A 21,663-nucleotide genomic window follows, 5' to 3' on the forward strand; every position below is an offset into this window, starting at 1 on the left:
ATACAATAATAATTTATAAATTATCAAGGGTGCATGGGGGAGAGGGGAGGAGGAAGGGAAGGGGAGGGGGAAAAAAAGGAAAATGAGCTGATTCCGGGAACCCAAGAGGAAAGCAAATTTTGGGAATAATGAGGGCAACAAATGTATAGATGTGCTTTACACAATTGATCTATGTATTGTAATGAATTGTATGAGCCCCAATAAATTGATTTTAAAAAAAATTGAAAGCATGTAACCAAGCCGCCCTGGGCAGCCATTCTAAAGCACAAGGAAAGCAACCTTAGTGAGCGTGAAGCCAACACTGCAGGTGGCAGAGCAAATATCAGGAGATGGAGAAACATGGTTCTTTGACGGTAAAGCTGGGCCACCAAATCGACCAACCCTGAGGTCCAGTTTTACCTTAGCCACCTAAAATTAGGGACTTAAGTGTGTCCCCCAGGGTGGAAAATTAAACTCTTAACCCCCATTATCTCTGAAGGTGGTCTTGCTTGGAAAGAGGGTCAGAGTCTTTGAAGATGTTCTCACTTAACTTAAATTTGTTCTAGGTTAGGGTGGGTCCTAATCCCAACTGACTGGGGTCCTTTAGAAAGAGAGAGACACATCCAAATGATGGCCATGTCAAGATGACTCTAGGTGCCACAGGGGCCTCAGGCTACAAGAAACCAGAAGCCCTGGAGGCACTGGGCTCCGAGAGGACCTGCTAACTGTAAGGCCAGTAGTTCCACCTGCAGATGATCCCTAAGAGAACAAAGATTAGGTTTTCTGCCTCCTGAAGCTGTATGGCCTTAGACACCCAGAGGGGAATTCGACTCTGTCCCATTGGGTTCCTATTGAGTCAGAATTGACTCTCTGGCAGTGAGTTTTCAGATTTTCCCTAGAAACTTAAGAGAGACAAGAAAATATCTTCCTCCAGAGCAGTTGGGTAGAAAGAACATGGCCCTGCTGACGGCCTGAATCTGGACTCCTGCGCCCCAGGAATGTGAGACAATACCTTTCTGCTGTTTAAAGCCACCCGATTTTGTGGTATTTTGCTAGGACAGCCCTTGGAAGTCATGGGAGTCACCAAGTCCTTGTTGTCCAACCAGCTGTTCTGTGACCTCCAGCCCACCCATGCTGCACCAGGGCAGAGGACTCCAAAGTGCTTGCGATAAGGAGTTGTGCTTATCTGGTTTGTTTCCGAAACGGATGGAGCTACGAAATTGTCTTGCACTAATGAGGAAAACCCTCGTTAATACTGTTGGAACCCTCGGCAAATACTGTTGGAACCAATGACTCAGTTGAAACTTTGCTTTCTTGCAAATTCTGCTTTTCAGAATGTCGGGGGTTTAGGTGGAGAGAAATGTTTTGAGAATGATGTACGAATGCGCTTTACACAATTGATGTGTGTATGGATTGCGATAACAGTTGTATGAGCCCCTAATAAAATGTTTAAAAAAATAAATAAATAAATAAAAATCAAGGAAGAAATAAAAAAAAATCCACTATATATTTAATATAATTGTGACATCTGGTAATAATAAGCCCCGCAGAGCTCAGCACAAAATGATTAAGGCCACAGAATACAAACGTTAAAAGCGGCAAAGCTAACTCCTTCTCCATATATGATCCTGTCACTAACAGTAAGAGTCTAAGAGTAAAAGCCTCCGAGTAACAAAGGAACTCGCAGCCATCAGGCCCACTCTGATACACAGTGACCCCACAGGACAAAGTAGAACCAACTGCTCCTTAAGTGCCAGACTGTGGCTCTTTCTTTACAAAACAATCTTACCGGGGGTCGTACAACTCTTACCACAATCTATGCATCCATCCACCGTGTCAGGCACATCTGTACATTTGTTGCATCATCATTTTCAAAACATTTTCTATTTGAGCCCTTGGTATCGGCTCCTCATTTTTCCCCTCCCTCCCCTCCCTTCCTCATGAACCCTTGATAATTTATTTATTTTTTTCATGTCTTACACTGACCAATGTCTCCCTTCACCCCCTTTTCTGTTGTCCATCCCCCTGGGTGGGGCGTTATAGGTAGCTCATTGTGATCGGTTCCCCCTTTCTCCCCACACCTTCCCCTTCCCCTCCTGGTATGGCTACTCTCAATATTGGTACTGAGGGGTTTATCTGTTCTGGATTCCCTGTGTTTCCAGTTCTTATCTGAATCTGTGTACATGCTCTGGTTTAGCCAGATTTGTAAGGTAGAACTGGGGTCACCATAGTGGGTGGGGGGGGAGGAAGCATTAAAGAACTAGAGGAAAGTTGTGTGTTTCATTGGTGCTATACTGCACCCTGACTGGCTCATCTCCTTTCTGCAACCCTTCTGTAAGGGGATGTCCAATTGCCTACAGATGGGCTTTGGGTCTCCACTCCATACTTCCCCCAATTCACAATGATAAGATTTTTTTTGTTTTGAGTCTTTGATGCCTGATACCTGATCCTATCAACACTTCGTGATCACACAGGCTGGTGTATGTTTCTTACATGTGGGCTTTGTTGCGTCTCAGCTAGATGGCCACTTGTTTATCTTCAAGCCTTTAAGACCCCAGATGCTTTATCTTTTGATAGCCGGGCACCATCAGCTTTCTTCACCACATTTGCTTATGCACCCACCAGACTGTAACTCTTGACAGGAGGAGAAAGGTCTTTTATCCACTGAGTGGCTGGCAGTTAAGAACTTCCAACCTGGTGGCTAGCAGCCCAGCTCATAACCACAACACCACCAGGGATCCTTTAATCTATCAATATACATATTATTCCAATTTATGCACCAACCACTAAAGCCAGTGATGAAGGATTCTATCCGTTTCTGCAGTCTGAAATGCATGCAATCAAGATGGTCCGTGGTGACTGGGATGCAGAACTTGGAAACAATGAGGAAGGCTCAGCAGTTGGAAAGTGTGGCCTTCGTGATAGAAATTAAGCTGGAGATCACATGACAGAATCTTGCAAGACCAGTGACTTACGCTTTGCAAATACCATGCTTAGGTAGATAAAAGAACCAAATTAAAAATACAAACCCATCAAGTAGGTTTGAAGATTAATGTGTTAAAATGAGTATAAACTGTCAATGAATATAACCACAAAATCAGTGAACAATTTTGAGCTTTTTATTGAGGCAGAGACTTTATCTTTGTGTTGCCTTATGTAATCCTTATGGTAAGTCTACGTGGGGATGTATTACTTTGATCCAATTTATGGATGAGAAAAATTATGTGCTTTAGGTCACTTGTTAGATAAAACACTCCTAGTCAATAAGGAAGGCCTCGTGGCATAGTGGATTCCACGCTGGCTGCTAACTCCAAGACCCCAGTAGTCCAAACTCACCAGCCAGTACTTCCACGGGAGAAAGATAACGCTTTCTGCTCTGCTGAGATCTGTTCAGATTAACCGTCTCCAGAAGGGTCGCAGGGAGGAGACGAGCCAGTCAGGGTGCAGTGTAGCAACAATGAAACATACAACTTTCCTATAATTCCTAAATGCTTCCTCCCCACCCACTATCATGATCCCAATTCTACCTTACAAATCTGGCTGGACCAGAGGCTGTACACTGGTACAGATAGGAACTGGAAACACAGGGAATCCAGGACAGATGATCCCTTCAGGACTGGTGGTGAAAGTGGCGATACTGGGAGGGTGGAGAGAGAGTGGGGTGCAAAGGGGGGACCAATTACAGGGATCTACATATAACCCAGTCCCTGTGGGATGGACAACAGCAAAGTGGGTGAAGGGAGACATTGGACAGTGTAAGACATGACAAATTAATAATAATTTATAAATTATCAAGGGCTCATGAGGGAGGAAGGGAAAAAATGAGGAGCTGATACCAAGGGCTCAAATAGAAAGCAAATGTTTTGAAAGTGATGAAGGCAACTAATGAACAAATGTGTTTGACACAATGGATGTATATGGATTTTGATAAGAGTTGTACAACCTGTATAAAATGATTTTTTTAATTAAAAAAATAAAATACTGATTAAAAAAAAAAAAAGATCAACAGTCTCAGAAACTCAAAGTGACAGTTCTAGTCTGTCCCTGACATGTCATTGAAATAAAATAACAAAAATCCTTATTTTTACATTTCCTAGCAATCTGGGTATAATAAGTTAAGGTGGTTCAAAAAATTTTTTTTTACTCTTCAGCAAGTGAGTATTAAAATGGGTATAAAATAATTGTTTCGTTGATGCTTCAACATTGAAAATGTAATATGGTGAGGCAGTCTAATTCCAAATGATTGCAAGCATCCTTTAGTATTTGAATAAAAACTTAAAAAGAATGCTTTCCACCCCTACATCCACATCTTACACCTTGAAACTAGAGGCACAAGTGAAGATGAATTTGTAATTCTAAGCCATGTCTCAAATGTGTCCCCTGCTCCATAGATCCGTCCCTTCTCCCTGCTATGTCAGGTGATGTTGAACTGGAGTCCAGTCGCAGTAGCTCTGGGTACAAAGAATTAAATGCTGCCCGGTCCAGCACCCTAACGATCCTCACAAATGCTGCTATGTTTCAGTCCACTGTTTGCAGCAACTGTTAGCTGAGAGGTAATCTTTCTTTCCGTTCAACTCATCTAACATTTTACCTGAGTCTCTTACACCATTTACCACTTTTTTAAAAATTGCAAATTGTATTACAATTACATGTAAAGAATTTATCTCTCAGTGAAACCGAGAGATCCTTGAATCCACCATCTCTTCCTCACTCACTTGCTTTGTCTGATCACTTTTATTTGCATTCCAGAGGCAATGTTCACGTCAAGGGTACCTGGCTCCCCTTCGAAAAGGTGTCCTCTGCTTTTAGTTAACCAGGTTGGTCCACAGAAGAGGGGCTGAAGCTAAACTCTAGATACACAGGCGGGGCAGGTCAAACAGCAATTGGAATGAGTGTTTACTTTTCTAAGGGAGTTAACAATGCTGAGAGTGTTCATGCTTAAATGAAGCACAGCAAAGAACCATGTAGATTCTGTTTGGAGAACAGAATGGATCACGGGGTTGCCTTCAAAATATCCCCACTCAACAGGAGTTTGGAAAACGGCAACCAGGCATGATGGGAAGAGAAACTAGGTCAGTAAGAGAGATTTCTCAGGCACAATTGTACTGCAATGTCTTGAGGACCATCTGGCTGATGGATGGCAGCCACTAGCACCCCAGATGATTCAGCTATTCCGGATGGCTGGGCGTCCCCCCCGCCCCCTCACTGGTCTTCAAACCACCTGTCCCTAAGCCGCCTGCTCAGTCAGGGCTGCTCAAGGAGAATGCCCTTCTCCCATGACGATCACAGTCAGTAGATTCCACTGGGAGTTATGTTTTATAGATGAAAGACAGGAAAAGGCAAAGCTTTAATGATGTGTTTAACACAGCCATTATAAAAAGAGTGGGAAGAAATGCAATTTAATCCCTACTGAGAAGTCTTTCTAAACCTTCAGGAACTTGATCGTTTCCTCCCCTGGACTGTTCTACAAAGAATGATGATATTTAAAAATTTATTTCAAACCACCATCACCCCACCCTGCCCCCAATAGCATATTCACCAACTAGTTGCCTTCCAATCAACTTTCATTCATGATGACCCTGTGTATGTCAAGAGTAGAACTGTGCTCCATAGGATTTCCAATGTCTGAAATTTAAGAAGCAGATCACAAGGCCTCTTTCGAGGTGCCTCTGGGTGGGCTCCAACTGCCCGCCTTTTGGACAAATAGTAGCCGATCATATTAACAGCTTGCAACATCCAGGGCCTCCTTATGTTCACTGTTTGCACATCATCTTCCTTTGTCAGCAGTGGGGGCCTTGAGAGCAGCACTGATGGTATGTTTGAGAATGGCCTCGCAATAAAGGTTTAAACTAATTGAGGACCTTCTGATGGAGTGGAAAAACATTTCTGCTCAGGAGACGTTCACTGTTCCCTTCTCTCTTTCCTCATTTAACATGACACAAGAGTGCACTTGTATATACAAATATTTTCCTTTTAATTGATTTAAGATTCCACTAGAAAAAAATAATCAACTAGATGTCACTCGTATGAAGAAGCTCTTTTTGATTTTTTAACAAAACTTAGATTGGCTACCATTTTATCATCTATGACTCCTAAACCCAGTCCTGCTTCAGAAAACCACAGAATGAATTATTAGTCTCCTTGCCAGCCTAAATTCATATATATATTTATTTCTTACTGAACACCCAAGTTCATGAAATATGACAAATTGAATTTGTTTCTTCTACCCCAGTCATAAGCATATTTATGAGTCTAATCAAAATTCCAGAAAGGCTGTGCACAATTACAGATAAGATTGAAATTCTTCTAACTAAACTCCTGGGTAATCAATCAATCTATTCTTTATGAGGCCCACTCTTTCTCATTTAGTATTGAATAAAGCAGGACTCCCAAGGGGGGGATAATATATATTATATATATGCATACGGACACACATGTATGATTCTTGCTTTTATAGAGATAACCTGAAAGATACAGCCTGGCTTGGAAAGGACTACAATACATATCAAATATACTTGAGCCCCCATTACATCTTTGGAAATCACTGCAGTGGCATCCTAATTGGACCTCCCACTTCAAGACATTGTTGGTGTTCCTTCAAGATTAATCTACCTGAACTAGAGCCCGGATAAAACTGTGTCATTGTTCAAAAAGTGTTCAATTGTTCCAAGTGCCTAACTCAGGGTATTCAAACCTTCCAAGATTTAAAATCAAGTCTCGCATTTGACCTCAATTTATTTTTCTAATACATCTCCTATTATATTCATTTTTCTCTGAACCACTAAAGCTTTATTTTATCTTTAGGGAACCATGTATCTTAGAAATAGACACGTATGTCCTCCCCCCCTCCCCCCTATAAGACCATTAAGTTCTTCAAGGGTAAAAAATACTTGTGATTAACTTTGTATGTTTTATCAGGTAGACATTTGGGGGATTTTTTTGGAAAGTTGGTGAAGTAGGCAGATATGCTACACAGACTTTCTAAAACGGAGCTAGGAGAAGCTAAAAGAAAGATACAGATGAAAATCCTGGAATGTTGAGCTTCCAAGGAAAGGACACAAGAATAGATGGAATACTGACTAGGCAAAGGAGCTGAACAAAAGTGGTGTGAGGAGCTCAGTGGGCGAATTGTTGACTAGCTTGACACAGTGCAACCATCTTGAATGTTTACAAGCAGTATTTTATCCAGGCAGCAATCTGGTACCCTGGTGGCTAGTGGTGAGAGAGCTGGGATCCTCTAGTTCCTCATATATTCCTAATGACCCAACACATGGTCAGCATCCATTCTCACCCAGTCAGCAGTCAATGACATCCTCCTCCCGACCACCACCTCTACAGCCTGGAGGTGTTTGAACATTCCCTTGTAGAAGGACAGAACACTGGGCCTGCTGTCAGGCTGAATGGGAATGAACTCTTTCCATAGCCTTACTTTTCCCATAGTCTTACCCTTGGTTGTTCTCTGGCCCTAAAATAATTCCTTCAGAAAACAAGCACCTGACCTCAGTCACCATCTGAGCTTCAGATTACTTCTATATCAGGTGTCCTGACCACAGACAACATATAAATCAGCAGGAACGCCTTCTAGATATGGTGTGGTGTCCCATCCCTTTCAGCCTCACCCTATGAGTTCCTTAGCTGCAGAGGGTGCCGACCTGGAACAGGTAACCTGCCCCCCACAGTTGTCTCTCTTGTTTATCTGAGGTTTTGTTGTGCTTTCTTTTTTTTTGGCTCTTTTTTAGCCATTCTTTCTGTTTCTTTTTTCTTCTGTGTCTTTTATATATTATCCCTTCACTACTTTCCTTTCTCTTATTTTTTCTTTGCAATTTCTCCCTAGTTTTGTTTAATGCCTCACAGACAATAGACAATTTTAGTTCACCAAAAAGCAATATTGAGTGGTTCAAACACATGAACAATATCCAGAGCAAAAAGACATTTCTCAGAAAAGATTTTGGAACTACCTGATTAGGAATTCGAAGGAATTATATTTAGCCAGGTTAAGAGAAAGGATTTAAGAAAACTGTGGACAATATCAAGAAAAAAAGAAGCAGCTTTGGAAGAATTCAGGAACATGCATTAAGAATAAGTTGACAAGTGAAATAGAATAGAAAAAAATATAAAAACAGCGAACAGAAGTTCATAAGATTAGTAATGAAATTTTAGAAATATATAATGCACTGAAAAAGCAAAGAAGCAGAACTGAATCAATGGAAGGCTGATTTCATGAGCTAGAAGAGAGACCTCTCAATAATAGTGTGGTAGAGGAACAACTGAAGAAAAAAAAATCAAACCAGAAAACCGCAAACAAAATCTAATAATTATATGGGACACTTTGAAGGGGTATAACTTATATGTGACTGGAAGTCCAGAACAGGAAATCTCAACAAAAAGCACAGAGCAAAGCATAAAAGAGTTGTTAGAAGAAAATTTACCTGATACCACGAAAGACAAGAAGATACACATTTAAGAAATAGAAATAACCCCACATAGGAGATATCCCAAAAGAAAATCACCCAAACATATAATATGCAAACTTTCCAAAATGAAAGACAGGGGAGAATTCTGAGAGCAGCTTGGGAAAAAACAGAAAGTTACCTACAAACTGAACCAGTAAGACTAAGCTCTGATTTTTTCAGCAGGAACCATGTAAGCAAGAAGGTAATAGGATGATGATATGTAAAACTCTGACCAAAAAAATCACGAGCCAAGAATCATCTATACAGAAAAAATGTTCCTTAATTATGACAGTGAAATTATCATATTTCCACATGCATTAGGCTGGGTGTTTTGGAGAAACAAAACCAGGACACTAATATATGCATAAGAAAAAAATTTATATCAAGAATGCAGTGCACATAGCCACAAAACAGGGAAGCCCAGTCCAACTCAAGTCCATGGTCAGATGGTAGCTGGCAGCCCTTCCTGACTCATGCAGCTGATGGAACGATGTACCAGCAAGCAGGAAAACCACAGGTCGATGGAGGCAGAGTTGAAGGGATCAAAGGTCGACAGGCAACCTTGCTGACAGCTTCCAAGGTCAGCAGGCAACATGGTGGCTGCCCTCCCAAGAAGCCAGACGCAGGATCTAGGCGAGCAGGAAGAAGAGAAGGGTTCTTTGCAATGTCTCTTTATAGATACCAAGTTGGCCACACCCCCAGGGGACGCCTCACTCACATCAGAGTAAGACGTTATCAACTTGACACAAAAATTAACCATCACATACCATAAGCAAAAACTGAAGGAAGTTGTAAAAACCGGATCAAACTAAGAATAATTACTCAGAGGAGTCCTTTGGCCAAAGAACCAACTGTAGACAGAAACCTGGTATTTACATACATGATAGTGGGACTCCTAAGAGATGGTCCTTCATTACCCTCCAGGTCTGAATCTCTGGTTAGAATGATGATAAACTATTGAAGATCAAAAGGGCAGCATTTACCCAAGGACAAAGTTCAGAGGCTTTGGAAGGAAGGAATGGAAACAGTAAACACAGGAGGAAGAGAAAGATAAGCGATGGTACCCTAATAGGTCTGCAATGGATGAGTTGAAATAAAATGTAAATGACTTGTTGAACGTAAAACGGATGATCTCCTCTATAAACCACCACCTGATTCACAATAAAAACTTTAAATCAGCCGAATCCATAAGAATTAAGCATATAACATTACAACGAAGCATTATGGGCACAACAGAGAAACTACAGGTGGTTTGGTTCCTGTCATTCTTTTACTCAACAATTATTAAGCAAGGACTAAGCACTGGGTATGCCAGAGTCAGTGGTAAAGAGGATTTCCCTTTGAAGCAAGGATGGTGGGTAAGACAGTTAAGGTTTATTGTGCCAATAATGATAATGTGGATGATAAACACATGTGGGATTAGCTGAAGGGCGGAGAGATAAATGGCTCAGTGAGCCTCACCTTTCTAGTTCTCGGGTCTCTTGCTTTCGGATGGTCAGATCAGGGTGCAGGTGCCTCAGCCAGTTCCCTGCTGCAGCTGGCAAGGCTCACTTCCTGTGAGACATCCCTAAGGAGAAGCCACATGAACCTACCCTGATGTAGCCCTGGGTGCTGGAGCAGCCGCATGGAGACCCCTGCCAGTGCTGAGATGCTTGCACACTCACTGATTCAGCTTTCCTCCTGCAGTTGGCATTATTGTGTGTTTTTTGTGAGACGGAGGAGGGCTTTGTAGATCAGTTTTGGACATATGGGCTAATGTTGGACTCATGGGCTTGGACAGCACTGGGTTGGGATGCTTTCTTAATGTACACTTACCCTTTATATAAAACTCTCTCTTATACATATGAGTTTCTGTGGATTTGTTTCCCTAGTTTACCCAGACTAACACAGTGAGACTTACGTTTCACTGGATGTACTTAGGCGGTATCATTAGGAGAGACCAATCTTTGCAAAAGGACATCTTACTTGGTAAAACAGAATAGCAGTGAAAAAGAGGTAGGCCCTCAATGAGATGGACTGACACAGTGGCTGCAACGATGGACTTAAATATAACAATTGGATAGTGGTCATTACCCAGAGGGTAGCAGAACATGCATACAATCTAGGGTGGTGATCACCATTTAAAGGTTTGAATCCCCAAGATAATGAAGGAAGTATGAGTAATCACAGAGGCCTACCTGGAAAAAACAAAACTCCACCATCATTTCTGATTCACAGCAACCCTATATGACAGAGTACAACCAACCCCAAGACTATATAATCTTTCTCTCCTATTTTGGCTAATGGATTAGAACTGAGTATCTTTTGTTAGCAGCCAAGCACAGAACCCTTGCACCACCAGGGCTGAACAAAAGGGTCCCATTGAGAAATTAGTCCCGTTTTAACCCTTCTCGTAGACCCAGTTGACATCACAAAAGGACGGTCATTTTTATTTTATGAATAATGAATATTTAACTATGAAGGGAGTAAAAATTACTAAAGGGAATGATGTAAGATAGAATTGGTCACAATAATATCTTCTATCTGAGCACTATTATAATTCAGATACTATGCATATTATTCTATATACTTATTTTATACATTTTGCATCATAGAGAACTTCTTGGAAGATCATTTCAGAAAGTAATCTTTCAAAGAAGTAGCTGATTATGAATTAATCATAAAATGGGTAAGCAGCCCAGATAGAAAGAATAATAGAAGTAAAGAAGGGAAAGACCAAAATGTGTGCCGGTGTGTGTGTGAGTGGGGGGCGGGGGGCAATTGAACAGATATATGTGGAGTGTCCAAATAATTTTTATATATTAATGAAGAAGAAATAGGGTTGTGGAGGGAAATACAATGTCTTAATTCAAATCTAAGAAGCAAAGATTTGGTCTGATTGGCAAGTGGGAAGGTTTTTTGAGCAAGAGGATATATATATATATATATATATATATATATAGCATAAACTGGTCAGGGCAAAAACCAAACCGGCGATTGTTGCCTATAACTGTTGTAAAATGGACGCTCTTGGAGGCTGCGAGCTCTGTTGGAAGGGCCGCAATAATATAAGTTCTTATAAAAATCTAAGACCTTTACTATTTAGATTTTAAAATATATTTAAATAAAAATATCTAAAAAGTCTAAGAATCTATTATAATTCTCCAGGAATCAGGCTGAATATTTTATAAATATAAGTTAGTACTTTTTACACATTAACTTAATGAATTGCTGTTCTCAAGCCCATTTTTTAAATGAAGAAAACAAAAGCTTTTATAGCTTAATCAACTCCCCTTTGCTAAAGGCAGAGTAGCTATCAGGAATCAGGTGCCTGACTTCCAGGTTTACTTTCTTGATCACTGTGCCATGCACCTATCCCAACACATTGTAATTACCAAAGATCTTACGGTCTAATCTCAATCTCTTACAAATGTACATAGCTTCACAGACTTCCAGGTATATTTACTTATATTTTATATTTAAGCCTCATAACTAGCTGTTGACAAAGGCAAGGAAGGCCAGTTATTAGCTTGGCTTAATAAAAAAGGGAGACTGTGAGAGGCTGTCTTTACCAAGCTCTCATGCCAAACGGGTTGAACCATGATGAAAGTCCACACCTTCAACATCCTGTTCAATGGTTGACTAGCAGTTCATTCACCCTATTATTGTACAACTCACGAAGCTCTTTCTTCTGTGTCCAGAACAGTGCCTGGCCCACAGTAAGTGTTCAATAAATATCTGTTGAATAAATAAATAGGTAGGAAATACTATCATATAATAAAGGTACTATTAAATTATGCTACATTTTGGTCACTATAATTTTATAATGACATGGCTATACCTCATCTATTCGAATGTGATTTTAATAGGCTAGCAATATGCTGAATCATTCTCTAGGAGATAGTCATGGAGCAGATTGGCTTATCCAGAAAACCTACAAAGGCAAATAGGGAAGGAGGAGGAAAGGGTCAAGGAGCCAAGGCAGATCTACACACTTCACAAGTCACTCCCAGGAGGGCCGCTGCTCATCACATGACCATTCCGAGAGGTCAACAGCCTAGAGAAGCAACTAAAAACCTTACTGGCAGTGAAATTCATATTGTGATGATGCGACCGAATCACACTCTTTGAGAGGAAAGAGTCTATTTTTCATTTATAAATTTATATGTGTTTTAACTATCTTTGGGTAATACAAAATATTAATAAATAAAAGGAAATACAAATAATGGAACCTTCCAATTTGATATAAATACTATAAGGTCTTGAACACAATACTGGCCTTATTTAAATTTTACATACATGACTACTCAGTGTCTCATATACAGTATTACTATTTCCTTTATTTTTTATGACAATTCTATAAATATTTAGTGTAAAATCCCCGGGTTACAGTCTACATAGGAGATGCCAAATAGCATACCTATTATTGATATATTATTTATCTCTCTGGGCCCCACATTTTCTTTTATAAAGTGAAAAAAATAGTATTGCTGTCTATAGTCTGAATGTAGGTAGGGCATAGCAAGGCTTATTGAATCCATCCATCCTTCTTATCATTTAGAACTTATTTAAATTTCCCTTCATCTAAGAGGCCTTCCCTAATATTAATCAAAGTAGTCACATTTCGATTCTCTGCAAGGCATTAACCATTTATTGACAATTCTCTCAGTTTGTTTATTTGTTAATTTATTCTCTTTCTCGTCAGTATAATCTCTGCTGGACCACTGCAAGGAATTTATTCTGAACTACAGCTGTACTTTACAAAATAGTGCCTGACACAGAGCATGCACTCACTGAATATTTTTTGAATAAAAATAATGTATATTGTGACTGATTTTTTCCCCCTGAAAAAACATATCATTTATATTTACCATATATACTCGTGTGTAAGCTGAGTTTTTTCAGCACATTTTTAATGCAGTTTTTGTGGTAAAATTAGGTACTTCGGATGATATTCGGGCCAGCTTATACTCGAGTATATACGGTACCTACTTATCTTTGTCTTAGAAGCAAAGGACAAAGTTGGTGAGATGCTAAAGAGTTCACATTAACTGTCTCAAGAAGGTAGGAAAAGGAAAATTACAAATATTTGTTCAAAGAACTATATTATTTGATTAGTTACTATATGTATTTATTTCGTTAGGAATTAAATATAATCCAGTGTATAAGAAATGTGTTGAGAATGTACTCAATATTCCCTCATCAGGGTAGACACACTGATTATATATAGTAATTCTAGAAGCAGATGCATATGCATATAATAGTAACCTTGTATTGTTCATCATTTTTCCATTAATAGAAAAAAAGTAAATATATAAATACAAAGTATCTGGAAACCATACAAGCACACAATTAAATAAGAAAGAAAATTTTTTATTAAATTCTGAAATACGTAACTAGGACAAAGTTATATATCTAAAAGAAATGTGCAGGTAAAGAGAGGACGAGCACTTGAAGAAGGAGCCTTACTACCACAGAGTTAAGCATTTGGTTGCTTCAAGCTCACCAAACCGCTCTATGGGAGAAAGTCCTGTCGGTGAGTTTCCTTCAGGATCACAGCCGAGGGAACCATGCCAGGCTGGTCTCCTCTGGCCCCGGGGGTCACTGGAGTCAGAACTGACTGGCCAGCATCCAACAATACATAGATGATTACATTCCAATATTTGCTTAAAAAGTATTACCATCACTTTTTAATCTTGCCGCAAATATCTTCTGCTTGGGTCAATAAAATTCCCTAGCCAATATATTCTGAGTTAGGGAAGAACAAATACTGAAAATAAAAAATAGTTAGCTTTAGGGAAAATGCCCACGACCAATTCGCCTATTAAGTCAAATTTCCTAGGTGACACAAATGGTTAAGTGCAGGACTACAAGCCGAGAGTAGTGGTCTGGATCTACCCAGAGGTGCCACTGAAGATGGGCCGAGAGACCTGCTTCCCAAAGGCTACAGTTCTCCTGTGCACCCACGGGCTACACGCAGAATCAAGGTGACAGCAACTAGCTTACCTCAGTAGGCGTTGGGGAACGTGATGGCAGCGGGAAGGGAGCAACGGCCATCTGACTGACTGCATCCTCATTTCTGTGGAATGTGAAAACAGGCAGACTCAGTACACATTACATGCTAAGTTTCTGGTTCAAATTATAATCAACTCCTTGATTCTCAGTTGCGAATGCATACACAGCCACTACAGAATATAAAAATAGATGCATATTGGTCCCAGGCATAGAAAGCCAGTAGGAACAGAAATTAAATTCCCAAGAATAGCAAGATACAATTATTCGTGACAAAGAATGATGATGCTAAGCGTTAGCCCAAACCCCCTTAGTATGTCAGGTGCAACAGAGGATGGTTTTGGAAAGACGTCAACTCTTTCAGCACTGCGGAGTATGCATTTCCCAAAGGCGCATGTGTAACCTCTGGGCCCATTAATGTCTAGAACAGCTTGTGCTTTGAACTGGAAAGGCTCTCCGCCTTCTCCCTTGGCTTCTCACTTCGTTCTGCCTAATAAAGGGTGACGGGTGTGTACAAAGGGCTCTGTACGGGTGGACGCTGTGAGGAGGAGTGATGGATGGAGAGCAGAGACTCAGCAGGCAAGGCTTCGTGGGCTAGGTTCATTCTACTCCTCTGCATTCTCAATGGAGCAGAGTACGTGGGGGTGGAACTTGATTTCCACGGAGACAGGCACACAACAGCTCCTAGAACACCAGGCCTGACTTTGGGGGCTTATTTCCAGCACAGTCACTGGCAAACTGTAGGCAGCCATTCAGTGGGAGAAAATAACTGCGTTGGCTCTTCATTCATGACCCATGACCAATATAAGTATTTCAAATTTATATGAAAACTTTGACGTTATGTATCACAGTATAAACCAGGAGAGCTGACAAAAAATGCTTCTTCTTGGTCTACAAAGATCTCATACTTTTTACAGATCTGCTTCCCACTATGACCACTGTACTCAGAATGGCCACTGCTTGACTTTATTTTAAGGGACACTCAATATCCAGCCCCCTTTTACTTCTTGTTTCGCATCAAGTGGACAGTGAGCTCACTGGCCAGTTTCAGGTCTGCTTTGGGATGTAAGGAGCCCTGGTGGCACTGTGGATTAGTCAGAGGGCTGGCTGTTAACCAAAACAGCAGCAGGGCCAACTGTAAAGAGGTCTTTAAGGGCCTGTTTGAGGACAGGACAGTTACGGTGAGCAATGAAGGAGAAACAGCAGTATATCAGGCAAGGGGCTGGGGGACAAGCATGCAGAACCGAAGTGAATGGGCCGAGGAGGCCCTGAGGTAGGGGTGCGTGGCTTAGCTGAGAAATGGAAAGAAAGCCGGTGTAGTGTGGCTGGGTTGGAGCTTAGTGAGCAGTGGGGAAGGCTGTCTGAGAGAGGGGCTGAGGCCAGACTGCTCCAGGCCTGACTGTGGAGGTGAGGACACAAAGATCCCCAGACGGAGGTGACGCAGGGAGTGGAAATGAAACCAGAGCCGTATGGCAAGAACATAGCTGGTAGGCAAAGAGTAGATTGGGTAAAGCAGGATAAAGTGAAAGGTGGGAGGTCAAACAGAGGCTCTTAAATTCATTCCACTGAAAAGAAACGGTGCCTGGCACTTGAACAGATTGGGAAAACGTGAGAAGATTCAACTATGTTTTGAAGATAAAAAGATGAGTCTGTTTTAAATATTCACACTTGTAGAAAACCTATGTGGGGGTCACTCGTAGTCAATCAATTCAGTGGCAGTGGGGTGTCCATGTGAGTGCTCACCCTTTAATTTCCTCGTTGCCTTTATCTGAAATGTCTTTATTTATCCAATTTCGAACCCACACACTTTACTGCAGCATGCGTTTAATAATCCCAACTAGTTAATTACTCCCTTGAGTTCAAAGATGAGATTAAGGTCTTCCAAATTTACATAATCAGCCTAGATCTTTTTTCTGAACTTAAACCGCATATCCAACTTCTGCTTCACATCTCCACTAGATGTCTTATAAGCACCCCAAATAAAATAGAATGCTTTCACCCACATAATCCCTAGATAGCTTCATAGTTAATCCTCCCTACCTGAGCAAATGTCAAAACTCACCCTCAATGCATTGACAAGTCTTGTTGATTCCACCTTCAAATTGTAGCTGAAGCTTCTCACGATCTCCCAATCTCTTATAGCCCAGCACAATTACTTTTCAGTGGAATGAATTTGAAAGATTCCTCTTTGGCTCCCCAACTTTCACTTTATCCTCCTTTATCCAGTCCAGTCTTTGTCTACCAGCTATGTGCTTGTCACACAGCTCTGATTATATTGTACTCCCTGCACCACATCCTCCTGGGCAATCTTTGTTTCCTCACTTAGATTGGAAGGCCTAAGGCAATCTGGCCTCAGCCCTTCTCTGGGTCTTCTCCCTGGCTCATTAAGTTCCAGCCCAGCCACACTACACTGGTTCCTTTCCATTTCTCAGCTGAGCTGCGACCGCAGGGCATCCTCTCACTCCATTCTCTTTGGTTCTGCATGTTTGTCACACAAACCCTGATGTACTTTCATTTCTCCTTCATAATAGAGACAACACTCAATGCTAGCGAGTCAATGCCCACTCAAAGTGACCCAGTAGAACTGCCCCTGTGAGTTTCCAAGACTATAATTCTTTATGGGAATATAAAGCCTCATCTATCTCCCGAATTTCTCATTCAAAGCTCACCATAAATGTGTGTTTTTGAACAAGCCTTTTGGGACCTCTGTTACATGCTCATTGAACCCTATACAATAACAGCTTTTAGACGCCCATTTCCTCTGATCATTCACCTATTTGATTCATATGAATGTTGACTTCAAGTCTATCTGTAACTCTAGACTTATACGGAGCAGGACTTCGAAGGACAGGACTCAGGCTCTCCTTATTCCCTAGGACATTTCTAGCCGAACATCATGCCCAACACATGGCTTTCACTTACATACTACTTTAGGAGGAAAACAAATGGAATGAATGAAAGTGCAATCATCATTTATTTCATAAAGATACAAGGAGGCAGGAGTTCCAGGTGCAGCCTGGGCACACTAATGAGTAAGTGGTGTGACTTTAGGGGTGGGGAAACCCTCTCTCAGAACCTTAGCTTCCTGTTTCCTTAAATGAGTAAACTGAACTATATGAATTTCAAACTGGTATAAATTCCTAGTGAAAAGACAGTATAAATTATGAGTAACCCATCGCCATCTTGTTAATTCACACTCATAGTGATGCTCTATCAGGTTTCTGAGACTGAACACTTATGGGAGCAGACAGCCTCTTGCTTTTCCCACAGAGCAGATGGTGGGTGTGACCTGCTGACCCTGTAATCAAGCTTACTAGACAACAGCAGGTCTCCTTCAATAGAAAGGCAGGTAGACATATTTTCTCAGAGGTGGAATCTAAGAACCATTTCTTGCTCCAGCCCTCTCAGATTCTTGGATTATCTAGTGCACAAGTCAAACCAAAGTAATATGGAGAAAAACCCAAACCATAAAGAGGCACAGAGCATGAAGAACAGACCTGTTTTGGGCAGCACCACAGATTTCTTGAGGATGCACTATTATGCTAAGATACATACTATTTTTCAGGGAATATAATCCACTCCTCAGTGATTTGCTCAAATATAGGAAAAGAACCGTAATCCACTACTGGCTAAGTAATAGTATTTTGCCGATAATTCCCTTTCCTTTTTGGTTTCCCCCATCAAATAACCCAATAGGCTTCAGCTCTAGCTTAGAGGCAAAAGCCAACATGGTAAATCTGGATTCCTCTGAGCAGAGTATATTTGGTGGTCATTACGCAAATGGTTTCCACATCCCTTCTAAAGGGTACCAGTATTCAAAGTATCACTGCACGTAATAGGCCAAGGTAGCCCTTCACAACTTAATGAATCCATCCTCCCCCCAATCATTATGACTTTCACAGACTTTAAACCTCATATTATTATTTTTAAAATCACCACATTGGATATATACAGTGAACTCTCAATGGAGAGAAGACAATGTTCATTTCCTGTATCCTCACGTACAGGATAAACAAACAGGAACTTGAATGAAATGTTCCCTTTGGAGCTAATGGACTGTAAAATTCTCATGTCCTGGTGTCCCAAACAGAATATGATCAGGGACAGTAACTGTGGAACTCACAGAGGTTCTATGACAATAATTTGCTCTGTTCTTTTTCCCTCTTTCAGCAGAGGGATGGGACCTTGGTTTTCTTCGTAACCCCAGCATGCAGTAGAGTAGCTGACAGAGTAGGTGTATGGTGTTTGTTGAATGAAAGTGACCTTCAAAAGGCAGAAAAAGACATGAAAGCAGAACTATGAAAACAAGACCCAACTGTTAAGTTTTGCCCCATGTGGTGACCACTTCTGTAAGTGCCCGGCCAGTTCACAGCTATTCTCTGCACGTTACATACCTAACCCTATATAACACTAACCACTCTGTCTCTATGTGATTAGATTTAGGGAGGAGGACATCTGTCCTAGCTTGGGCCAATTCCAGTGCTTCAACATCTAGAATGGACATAAGAGACCAGGAGTTCTTTGACACAAGATGGGACCCTACTGATGGAGATGCTCCACCTAAACAAGGCTAAACAAATAGAAAGTAAATGTTTAGAAAATAATGATGGCAACATTTGGACACTGATGCTTGATACACTTGATGTATGGATTGTTATAAGAGCTGTAAGAGCCTCAAATAAAATGATCTTTTAATTAAAAAGAAAAAGAAAAAACAAGACATTTCCAGTCTTAGAATACAGTACTCAAACTCAAAAATCAAAGGTCATTACCATTTAGATGGTTGTAACTCATAGGGACCCTATAGGACAGGGAAGAATGTCCCCTAGGGGTTTCTGAGGTGTAAATCTTTACCAGAGTAGAAATTCTCATCTTTCTCCTGTTGGTTGATTTGAACTGCTGACCTTGAGGCTGGTAGTCCAACAGGTAACCCACTACACAGTCAGGGTTCCCATTTTTGTAGTAGCTAGACTTGAAGTGGTTGCTTCAACAATATAACCCTAATTTTAGCATGAATATATAATTGTTTACTTAACGAAGATTTTTATTATAGATACAAGGATGAATGAGTCCTGCCTTCAAGGATATTAATAATCAGTGAAGAATACAGTGAAGCACACTGTTACAATAGTCAAGTTATTGTCCAGGGGCTGTTAATTTAGTCCAAACTCTATCTGTGAATGTTTCTTTCTAAGTGAGTGCTAGGAACAACCTTAATTCAATATGTAGAGTCTATTTATGAAAAACACACATCTGGATTCTGACTTCCACTGTTTCGTTATTAAAAAACAAAAAAACCCAACCCCTTCATTTTGGTAAAAATCACAACCATGCAGAATTCTAAGCATTCCCTCCTACTGAGTTAGAAACCCTTTATGGTTCCCATGACAGTGGAGTTGATGAATTCCATCTTTGTGATTATGTTATATGGCACAGCTAATTTAGGGAAAAGGGTCATTATCAGGTAGACGTGACCTAATTATAGGAGCCCTTTATATCTGGCCTCAAGGTCAGAGTCAGGAAGTCAGAGGTTAGAAGTACTCTTGCAAGACCTGCAGGGGGCCACATGGCCAGGAATCTGAGCGGCCTCAAGCATCCAGAAGAGCCAATGGCTGGCAGCCGGCAAGGAAATAGAGAACTCAGTCTTAGAGCCAAGAGGAAATGAGTTCTTCCAATAAGACAGAAAGGGCAGATGGGTTCACCCCCAAAGCCTCCAGTGAGCACACCACCTGGTGAACCCCGCAAGTTCAGCCTTGATCAGCAAAGTCAGGCGAGCTAGGCTGGGAACTATATGTGGGCCTACCGAACACTGAGCTAATAAACGAGAGCTGTTTTTAAAGCCACTACGTTTGTGATAATTTGTTGCACAGTAATAGGAAACAAAAACCAACCAACCACCTTCTTTAGTTTGGAAGGCATGACCATGTGTTTATTATGTGCCACTTTTCCAAGTGCTTTTCATAAAGTGGCTTCTTGAACCTTCCTAGCAGCCCTCTGTGGAGCTGAAGCACCCAGACCAAAAGCACAGGGCTAAGCAGTTGTTTGTGTCGGAATGCATGCTCTTTTCCACTCCTACACGGTTTCCCATTATAGCACCACTGTTGTCTTCTCTCATATACTCAAGGTAATGGTCTCATTCCCACCTTGGGAAAACCTTGGAAAAGTCACAATTTGCTCTTAAAATTATTTCATAAATTTCTTTACATGCATGTTCTGCCCATGTGGAGCCACGACGCCCAATCACCTTGTGGCCTAGTGGCCTCCCTCCACCCCTCAAGGCATGCTGCTAGAATAGAGAAAAAACAGCCACATGTCTCTGGTAACCCATATGGTAAAAACACCCAGTAAATTATCCATAATCGCATACCGCTGTCAGCATACATTTAATAGCTAAAATAGGAAAACAGCATCAATGTCCCTCTATAGGTGACTGAATAATTTAAACATATTCATCTAGTTATATATTACTAAGTAATTAAACAGATATGTAACACAGATAACACGGATGAATTCTAAAAATGCTATGTTGAATGACAGAAGGCAGGTACAAATAGGGTCGCCATGAGCCAGACTTGACTCGAGAGCAGTGAGCTACTCTTGCTGTACTTCTCCATAAGGGTGGCAAGAACGATCTTGCCAACATGTCTAGAAAAGGCTGCTGGGATTTGTTTTTATCTAACGTGCATCACATCTGTGTACCACTTCGAGAACTGACCTCTTCACTATGTTGTATTTCAATGCATGGACACTGTATGTTTCTGACATTATTTAGATCTTTGATAGACTTCATTAGCATTTGGTAATTAAAAAAAAATCATTTCATTGGCAATCTGTACATCTCCATCCATTGTGTCAAGCACATTTGTACATTTGTTGCCATCATCATTCTCAAAATATTTGCCTTCTACTTGAGCCCTTAATATCAGCTCCTCATTTTCCTCCTCCCTCCCCACTCCCTCACGAACGCTTCATAATTCATAAATTATTATTATTTTGTCATATCTTACACTGTCCGACATCTCCCCTCGCCCGTTCTCTTGTTGTCCATCCCCCAGGGAGAAGGTTATACGTAGATTCTTGTAATCGGTTCCCCCTTTCTACCCCACATTCCCTCCACCCTCCAGGCATCGCCACTCTCCCCACTGGTCCTGAAGGGGTCATCTGTCCTGGATTCCCTGTGTTTCCAGTTCCTATCTGTACCAATGTACATCCTCTGGTCTAGCCAGATTTGTAAGGTAGA

General features: G+C 41.0%; 1 protein-coding gene across 4 annotated transcripts in view; it reads right to left on the minus strand.

Annotated features, from left to right (window-relative positions):
* PATJ (PATJ crumbs cell polarity complex component) overlaps nucleotides 1-21,663 on the minus strand; it is a 399,766-nt gene that overhangs the window by 114,182 nt on the left and 263,921 nt on the right. For all 4 annotated transcript variants that reach the window (XM_045291780.1, XM_045291779.1, XM_045291778.1 and 1 more), the window contains exon 29: nucleotides 14,418-14,490. In XM_045291780.1, the coding sequence (XP_045147715.1) occupies nucleotides 14,418-14,490 (73 nt within the window). The remainder of the gene's footprint in view (nucleotides 1-14,417; nucleotides 14,491-21,663) is intronic.

This window comes from Echinops telfairi, unplaced genomic scaffold (genome assembly GCF_000313985.2).
Source record: "Echinops telfairi isolate 266 unplaced genomic scaffold, ASM31398v2 ScPeMD7_443;HRSCAF=831, whole genome shotgun sequence".
NCBI classification, from domain to species: domain Eukaryota; kingdom Metazoa; phylum Chordata; class Mammalia; order Afrosoricida; family Tenrecidae; genus Echinops; species Echinops telfairi.